Raw genomic sequence first — 9,740 nt, 5'->3', positions numbered from 1 at the left:
AGACTTCCATATTGCTTCACTCTTGTGAAGAAAAATATATTTATCATTACTTATGTGATTTTTTTTTCAAACAAAAGAAGAGAACTGAAGTAAACACTTTGCTCATTGCTACCCAGGGTAACAGTAACTTGTCTAGCAAAGTCTCAAGCACTGATTTGAGTTTCTAACTACTAAGTGACCTTCCAACTTCCTTCCTAATCAAGTTGGGTTTTTTCGGTTTGTTTTTCTTTTTCCTGCCAACTAAAAATACACTATCCAGTTCAAGAAATGTGGCTGATTGAATAGCAGCTGCTGCCGAAGACCTGCTTTGCATATTGAAACAACCTTGGGAGAAAAATATCAAAAACTCACTATCATCAGCTCCTGTTGTGAGTCAGGCCCAGAGCTTGTCACACAGACATGTCTTGGCTTCGGTGCTGTCCCACCTGCATATTTTTAAGAGAAAGTCTCTGGCCACCGTTTCTTTTCCACCTTAGTGTCAGGAAACTTCCTGCAAATACTGGAAAAGCAGAAGTTGAAGCTGCTGCTTCGGTGCAAAGCTAACATTCTCCAGATGTTTTTCACACTGTTTCAGAAAGTAGATCATCCACTGCTATTTCCTTTTCCTGTTTCTTTCTTTCTTCTTTTTTTACACACAAAGAGATCTGCTGCCAGGATACTATTTCAGTTTAGAGTAGGAAAGAGAGCAAAAAGAGACAGACACAAAAAATTTCCCCAGCCTCATCACTCAGTTATAAAGAAATGACATTGCCAATAAAATAGGAAATGGAAATAGCAGGAAAGTTCTGGAATATGAGCTGTGCTGTATATGGAAAACACTCACTAGCCAATTAATGTGTAATCATTCAAAGTACACATTGCAATACAAAATAAAGACATTTTAAAGAGTCTGTAATCTGCTTATATTCTATATCTAATTGTTCCATGATGTCTTATCCTTCATATACAAGAAAAGTGTTGACCTCCTCCATTCATTTGGCATGCCGATGCATTTGAGCAATTTCTTTTTTAATAATGTGATAGGCTGTACAGAGTGTTGCTCATGGCTGCTCAACAAAAACTGCATTATACCTATAGAATATCAGAGCTTTAGGCATTGTCTCCTCCACACTTCTTGCTTTGCAGATTAGAAAACTGAGGCTCAGAAAGATTAAATAATTTACCCCAGGCAACACAGATAGAAAGTAGCAAACCTGGGACTAGAATCCAGCTCTAATTCTTTGACTTGTGTTTCTCCTAATTTATGATGGTTCCGCACTGATACAGCCACACTGTCCTGCTCTGTCTCAGCTGCAAGAATTATCACAGCATTCCTTCTGATTTCTAACTCGATGAACTTGCTACATCAGTAACAAAACTATGAGCACCTGTGCATGCATACGCACGTACGGACGCGCGGGCGCGCGCGTGCGCGCGCGCACACACACACACACATACACACACACACACACACACACACACACACACTGTTAACACGTGTTAAGAGACAAAGGTGTTGGAGGATTGCATTGTGTTGTGAGAAGAAAATCTGCCATGGAATGTCAGGGAAGAAAGTTTGGTAGACATTGTTTCCACCCACACCATTCCCACTTTCTTCTTGCTAAGAGTAGCAGAATTTTATTCAGATCCTGGAAGGTGGGGGGCAATGTGCTCAGAAAAGACGGACCCAGCCTGGCTAAGCCAAGTAATCTTACTCTCCTGGCCAGTGAGATACAAGAGGAAATTGCCTGGGAGGCTTTGGGAAGTAGTTCCTTCTTGATTAAATAAATACGTACACGTGCACACAAACACACACAAAGACTGCCACCTTTTCCCTTCTTCCTGCCTTTAAATTCAGTTGTGTGAGGATGAGATGCTTGATGTTGCTACACCAAAGAGTTGATGGTGCCAAAGCAGAGACACTGGCTCCTGGATGACACGAGAGCTGCCAAACCAACCTGGAACGGCTGCCCTCCAGATGTACTGTCATGTGAGATAAAAAGAAAATCGTGTTGTTTCAGCCACCTGCAGTTGGGTTTTTGTAACTTGTAGCTGAAAGCATAGTTACTTCACCTCTCTGAGCCTCCGTTTTTTTCCTTTATAAAATGGTGATCACAATACCTACCTGCAAGGTGGTCGTGAGGAGGAAATGAAACCATACAATGCCTAACATAAACTCAGTAAGTGGTAGCTGCCAATATCATAATCATGATAAGCATTATGTCAAAATCCACAACAGTGGGAGTGTTTTCTCTACTCCACCAATGTCACAGCACCTTGTCCCTTCTCCCTACAACAGTGGTCTGGGGACAGGACACCCAGCTGCTCCCTCTTCTCCAAGTGCTCAGGAGCTCAGGCTTGGCAGCTTTGGGCCTGGGAGGTAGGGGGCTCAGCCTATAGAGGAAAACAAAAATAAAAAGCAAGCATGTAAAATCAAAGCATTTGTAGTGCAACATGATGACATACCGAATGATCTTAGCAAGCCATAAAGTGTTCATTTCTTCTGTCCCAGAAGTCCCAACTCTGTCAATCTAGCCAGCAAAAATAATCCCAATGAAGAGAAAAATTTTGCTCACCAAAACTTTAATTCAGCATTATTTTTTGTAGACTTTAGATAGAAGTAAATCATAATATTTCCCCTTGATATAATACGATTATGAAGCCAACACCAAATTTTTATTAGAGACTATGTAGGAATAAGGCAATGTAATTCTTGATATAAACTTAAGCAAAAAAATCAGAGTATAAAAGTGTGTATACTGTATACTCTGATAACAACCACGTGGAACACGGCTATAATTAGGCTGGGCTATACTTGGCAACCTGATTGTTAAGTAAGTGCACCGAACACAGGAAAGAAAGGGGCTGCGGATTGTTGAAGAAACTCTGGCCAGAAAAGGGAAGAAAAACCCAAAGAAGGCGTCCAAGGCAGGAGCTCCACCCTCAGGACGCAGCGTGGGCAGTGGGGACAGGACCAGGAAGACGTCCAGCTTTCCAGACGCTGCAAGGGACACGAGGAGTGGACGCAACCCGGGACTTAGGAACACAGGGAAACAGCTTCCACATGCCATTTGCTGGATAAATATTTCTTGTAGGATGTTTCCTATCGATTCACCCTCTATTTTGAAAGCCTCGTTTGTGGTTAGAGTACTAGGAAAGAGGCAGAGAGACTTCTGTCCTTCTCGGGAGTTTTGTGGAGGGCGATAGATCAGCAATATTCCATGAAACCAATTACCTAGGAAAAGCATGGAAAGGCATATAGAAATCACAAATATATATATTTTAAAAAGCACATGAACAATAAAATAATAAATATAAATCATTTATCTATTATAAATATAAATAAAATATCTTTGCAATCAACATCTACTGTATCCTGTGATCAATTTAGATCTTCATCCATGAAAATCCCAACCCGTGGTGAGCAGGGACATCTTTCTAATGGAAGACTCGCACTCTTTCCTGCCGGCTCCTTCGTCTGTCCCCATGTGACTGTTGCCCACATTGGCAAGGCGGTATTGTGCTCCCGGGTAGCCCATGGCTCAAAGGTAGAAGCAGGCTGCGTGTAGGAAGGAGACCACGTGCCACCCTGGAGGAAGAGAGCTCACTGATTCAGAGGGCACGACCACGGCCTCTCTGGCTGTCACCACGGATGATTTGCAATTCAGGGTCTCCCCTTGTCATCCCACCAGGCACCATCACTTCTGGTCCCTTACTTGTCAGTTTCCTCTACCCAACTATGTCCTCCTCTATCAATGGGCCCTAACACAGAGCAGGTCAGCTCTTTTTTTATGTAACTAATATTTTACAACATCTGTTTTAAAAATCTAGAAATGAAAATAATAAATAATAGAATCTGCCTCCCCACATAATCTTGAAAAAAAATCAGTGTAATGCTGTAACTGCAATATAAGACATAAATAAAAGAAGGTAATTTATAATAAAATAATATATATTCTCATACATAATTGCTTAGGCACAAGCACAAGCTGTCAAACTCTTGCATCTCCACATGGAATCCACATGAGGGCCACGGCAGCTATCAATGTCGTTGTGCGTCTTATCCGCAACTTCAGTGCCGCCCTGCTGTTCAAAGCGCTGCTATCAGTGATTTTCTGAAACGATGAACAGCTCATGGTAAAGGACCAAACAAAACAAAGCACACGCTTCCCTCAATTCAGATAGCAGTTGTGTTTCTGGAAAGTATAGTGTATATGAAAGCCATGCAAAAAATAGTCTGCATTTATATATCAAACAAAATTAGGTTCTAGGATCAGATAATTTTTGAATAGTGGCTTTTTAGGAGTTCTGGACCAGCTTGAGGAAGAGTGAGACCCCATCTCTACAAAAATTAGAAAAATTACCCTAGTGTGGTGGCGCACCTTTACTCCCAGCTACTCGGGAGACTGAGGCAGGAGGATCACTTGAGCCCAGGAGTTCGAGGCTGCAGTGAGCTATGATGATGTCATTGCACTCCAGCCTGGGCAACAGAGCCAGACTGTTTAGAGATTCCATCTCTAAAAAAGAAAGGAAAGAAAGAAAGAGAAAAAGAAAAAGAAAAAATTGAGCAATAACTTTAATCGCTCACAGTTCCACCATGGGCGGAAGTTGTGTTAAGTTCCACATTAACACAACTTTTACATTTTTATGGTTCACCTTCAACATATATACCTACTTTTACAGTATTTTAATCATACTTAGGCAGTTTTTTAAAAAAATAAGTGGTTCCAAGCAAATAAAAGATCTCCGCACACTAGAAAAACATCGAGGCATGTGCTGAAAGCCAAAGGCCCTTTTCTCAGAGTGCTCCCCGACGAGGTCACAGGGCTGTGCAGGGAAGAGCAGAAGCAGGCAGCTGGCCTTGGCACCGCTCTGAGCCGGTGCAAGTCTGAGTTGCTAAGAGACGGGTGGGTGCCGGCCTCGCTCTGCCCAGAGCTGATGAGCTGGGGACATCTTTGTGGCAGGTCCTTATGAGAATGACTGCTCCGGGCGCCCTTGGCCAGGAAGGGGGCTGTGAAACCCGCCCCGCCCCCCAACCACCTGGGAAAAGGAAACAGAAAAAGGAGAAGCAGCAACAGTCGCTACACTTCCTTTGCATCTCGCTCCTGGGACACGCCTGACGGCAGAAAGCAGCTCTGCGAGAGAACAGAGCCACAAGCTAATAATAACGCAGAGGTAATTTTAATATTTACTCTTCTATCCTGGGGAGGAGGGATGGACACAGTCTGTCTTGTTTTCCTCCAGGGGCAGCTGAGATACAGCCCTGGAGGTGAGATGTCCCTTTTTCTGTCCCACCCGGGCATCTCCTGAGTTGGGAACAGGTATTATGTCTTCGAATTTGGGGTTCTTTAAAAACACATGGAGTGTTCTAGAGGTCATTTATCTTGGTAAGATAGTGGAAGAAACCACTTTGCTCTGACTCATAAATTTGCCCACAGTCAGTAGTATTTATAAATAGCCATGACAGTCAAGCACTGCATAATGACATTTTGGTCAACGATAGACCACATATATGACAGTGGTCCCGTAAGACTATAAAGGAGCTGAAAAATTCCTATTGCTTAGCGACGTCATAGCCCTCTTAACATCGTGGTGCATTGAATTACCTTTTCTATGTTTAGATATTTCGAAACACACAAATACTTACAAAAAGTGTTACAATTGCCCGCAGTATTCAGTACACTAACACGGGGTACAGGTGTGTGATCTAGGGGCAAAAGGCTACACCGTACAGCCCAGGCGTGTGGTGGGCTCTGCCATCTAGGTTTGTGTAAGTGCACTCTATGATGTTCGCACAAGGAAATTACCTAACGACGCTTTTCTCAGAACGTATCCTCGTCATTAAGTGACACTTAACTGTATTTATGGGACATAGTGCTGATCCTGCGGACAGTTACAAAGGTAGCAGAAGTTTCCATGAGCTGAACCATCCTCTTCACTCTGTGCACGGAACCCAGCTTAGCTTCCATTTCAGGGTTTAGGCTTATAGGAGGAAAACAGAGGTTAGAAGCCACAGACTTGCAAGAATTGAAGACATCTTTCTGCAATTTCTATTGAACTAGGTCTGTCTGACTGGAACTTCATTTTGCCTCTTTGCTTTAGCTACTGAGGGATGTGAGCCCACGTGCTGTGTCCCCCGGGGGGGGGGGGGCCCTCGCTCTTCTCTGAGGCAGGCCCCAGACATAGGTCAGCTGACGGTGACTCAGACACTCTCACTTCCTGGCCCTTTCAAAGCCCAGGCCTGTGTTTGAACCCGGCCCTGTGAAGACTTCCCCTATTTTGAAGTAGGAGTTCTTCCCTGTGTCCACACGGATTTGTGTCCCTTCAGGACAAAACGGCTGATGTGCGCCTCTGGCCTTTCTCCCCTAGGGTCCAGCAGCGGCCGTCATGGGTTCTGTGAATTCCAGAGGTCACAAGGCGGGAGCCCAGGTGGTGATGCTGGGCCTGGACTCCGCCGGCAAGACCATGCTCCTGTACAAACTGAAGGGCCACTCGCTCGTGGAGACCCTGCCCACTATCGGTTTCAATGTGGAGCCTCTGGAAGCTCCTGGGCACATGTTGCTGACTTTCTGGGATGTTGGGGGGCAGACCCAGCTCAGGGCCAGCTGGAAGGACCATCTGGAAGGCACGGACATCCTCGTGTATGTGCTGGACAGCACAGATGAAGCCCGCTTCCCCGAGGCGGTGGCTGAGCTCATGGAAGTCCTGAGCGACCCCAACATGGCTGGCGTCCCCTTCTTGGTGCTGGCCAACAAGCAGGAGGCGCCTGATGCTCTTTCGCTGCTTGACATCAGAGACAGGCTGGGCCTGGAGAGGTTCCAGGACTGCTGCTGGGAGCTCCGGGCCTGCAGCGCCCTCACTGGCGAGGGGCTGCCCGAGGCCCTGCAGAGCCTGCGGCGCCTCCTGAAGTCCCGCAGCCACCGGTGTCTGCAGCTGAGAGCCGGTGGGGCTGAGAGTCGTGCCAGCCAGAAATCTTGACCAGGACAGAGCAGCTTATCTTTGCTCCTCCGCACCCAACCGGAAGAACCCGCTGATCCTTGAGAAACTTAAGCTCGGTTTATCAAACAAGAAATCCTTCCGTTCTTGGACAGGATATTTTCTTCTAGGGACTTATCCTCCGTGGTGTTTATGTTGCAAATCAACTATTCTTTGAATAATGATACTCTAAGAAAAAAAACCCACCAGGACACAATGTAAGTGCTCATTCCCAGTGGGAATGCAGCGACTGTAATAATAGGGCAGTGAGTGGTTACATAATAATTGAGAACTAAATTCACAGAGGGCAAGAGGTTTTAAAATCAAATCAGAATTTCATCTTGGGCATGGGCCTGATTAGCCTTTCTCCACCTTTTGGCATCCTGTGTTGGTCTTTTTCAAAAACCCTTCATTTTCTTTCTTTTTTTCCTTTTCTTTTCTCCTTCTCATAGCATATCTCTTTCCTTAAAGATCAGATCAATCAATTATTTCATTTATTCATTCATTTAACCAAAGAACATGCAGAGTGTTTAATTTGTGGCAAAGGCACTGAACTTTCAGGTATGATGGAGTTGCTTCAGATGGGGGCTGTGAATTCTGAAGACGCAGACGACAGCAATCGATGCCTCCTCTCTCATGACTGACATTCAAAAGGGAAGTTGAATGTAGCGTCCTGGAAGGGCTTTCAGGAGATTTTTACCTAGGATCCATGAAGCTCCTGAAGTTATTTGTTAGGTTTTGGGCCGTTTTTCTAGGGAAGAAGATCCAGGACTTTTATCAGACTTTCAAAGACATCTGTGACTCCCAAAAGTTAAGAATCACTGATCTGGTTTTATCTCTCATCCAACCCTGAATGCTTACTGCAACCTGAGTTTTGTGTTTTGCTTTGTTTTGTTTTGTTTGTGATGGGGTCTCCCTATGCTGCCCAGGCTGGCCTCAAACTACTGGGCTCAAGAGATCCTCCCACCTCAGCCTCCTGAGTACCTGGCACTACAGGCATGTGCCACTGCACCCACCTGTAATCTGAGTTTTTTGTTTTTGTTTGGTTTTCTTCATTGTTTGTTTGTTTGAGACAGGGTCTCCCTGTGTTGCCAGGCAATCCTCCTGCCTCAGCCCCCTGAGCAGCTGGGACTATAGGCACATGCCGCTGTAACCAGCTGTAACCAGAGTTTATTTAATGGCAAGCGGCTTACATTTGGCACCTGTTCTCATGTTAAAGCGCTCTAAACGTTGGCTATTCCCTCCTATCCTGAATTAAAATCAGCCTCCTTATAGCTCCTGGTGGTGTTCTGCCCTCTCTGGAGTGACACAATGTAAATTGGCCTTCGATACTCTTCTAATGTCTGAGATCTGCCAGGTGCCTCTACCCAAAGCCTCCCCGCCAACACCAGGTGAGGCACGCCTAGTTCTTTTCACTCCTTGTCAATTGACATGTTTCCAGACTTCCTGCGTTAGACACTAAGGATGCAAAGATGGATAAGGCCTCAGACCTCATGGAACTCTGGCTGGAGAGACAGTAGGGACATAATTCCTGCAAAAGCATGAGGGTAGAGGCTCACTTCAGCAGCTGTTTATTGAGCACTTACTTGCACTAGGCTCTGTGCTCAGTGTTTTACATAGATTATCTCGAATTTTCACAACTCTGCAAAATAGATATTATTCTCATTTTATATAACTAGAAACTGAGGTTGGAGAAGGTTGAGACCTCTTATTGCTTGAGGCACAGAGGGTGGGTGAGGATGATGCTATAATAGGAACTAAAACTGGAAAGGAAGTTTAGGTCCGAGTTAGGCCAGGCTGTTTGAATTTTAATAATCAGGAGTTTGGCTCAGGGAAGCGAAACCATGGACTTGCCATTTATGAGGGTGTTGGGGGAGATACGGGGGGGACCCTGGACCCAGGAAGGCTGGGAGGCCAGTACATTCCTAGAGCAGAGGAGACGGAGAAGAAGAGAGATGACTGAGAGCTATTTTTAAGAAAAATAGTTGAAAGGGGAAGAATTTGAAGATGGCTCAAGATCTGGAGTCTGCATGATAGGAGAGACTGGAACACCACACGTGTGAGAAGGTGGGACAGGGGCTGTGGCCACTTTGTTCTGCTTTCGAAACACTGGGTCTGACATTGGTCATAGCTGCTTCCAGATTGTTCCCTGCAGCTCTGGAGATGGCGAGCACCTGCCGGACACATTTGCTGGTTCCCCCCACGGGGGCGCTCTCTCTGATGCTCTTACATTTCTGCTGAGCTCAGGACAACATTTTCTCTCCTCCAAGCAAGCCTAAGGCCACGTGTGCTGTTTCCATACAGGTGTCGTACCTCAGCTTCGCCAACATGTCTATGATTTCATAACGGGAAAGCCATCTGCCACGTGGCTGGATGTCCTGAACTTGCTTTGCTATGTGGCCATGAGCCCTCCTGAGGTGCCGGCAGGAGGGTGATCTGATGAGATCTGTGCCTGGGAAGATAACAGGGGCAGCAGCGTTTGGGTGGGGGGAGGATCCTGAAGGCAGGGGACAGGTTAGAGGAAGGCCAGAGGTGTCTTTTGACCCATACGACTGACACCACTGGTCTGCAGGGGCTGTCACCACAACCGCCCTGTCATGTTATAGAGACTATTTTTCCTGTTCTTTTGACAATCCCTCTGCGTCAGCCAGGCCGGTCTCCTCGCTGACACCAGGATGCACCATGCTTTTCCCAGCTCCAAGTGTGTGCTCCTGTTGGACTCCACAGAGTGGGCGAGAGGGCCAGCAGGCAGCTCCGAGTGCCCACCCCAAACCCACCATCCTTGA

General features: G+C 45.8%; 1 protein-coding gene across 1 annotated transcript; it reads left to right on the top strand.

The window, feature by feature from the left end:
• Positions 1-6,366: 6,366 nt before the first annotated feature.
• Positions 6,367-6,975, top strand: ARL11 (ADP-ribosylation factor-like 11). The gene has a single exon (XM_012648969.1). The coding sequence runs from the start codon at positions 6,367-6,369 to the stop codon at positions 6,955-6,957; it is 591 nt and encodes a 196-aa protein (XP_012504423.1). The 3' UTR covers positions 6,958-6,975.
• The last annotated feature ends 2,765 nt before the right edge of the window (positions 6,976-9,740 follow it).

Source organism: Propithecus coquereli, unplaced genomic scaffold, assembly GCF_000956105.1.
Source record: "Propithecus coquereli isolate 6110/MARCELLA unplaced genomic scaffold, Pcoq_1.0 Scaffold11, whole genome shotgun sequence".
Classification (NCBI taxonomy): Eukaryota; Metazoa; Chordata; class Mammalia; order Primates; family Indriidae; genus Propithecus; species Propithecus coquereli.
The sequence above is the reverse complement of the archived record's forward strand: the minus strand, read 5'-3'. Positions and strand labels throughout refer to the sequence as shown.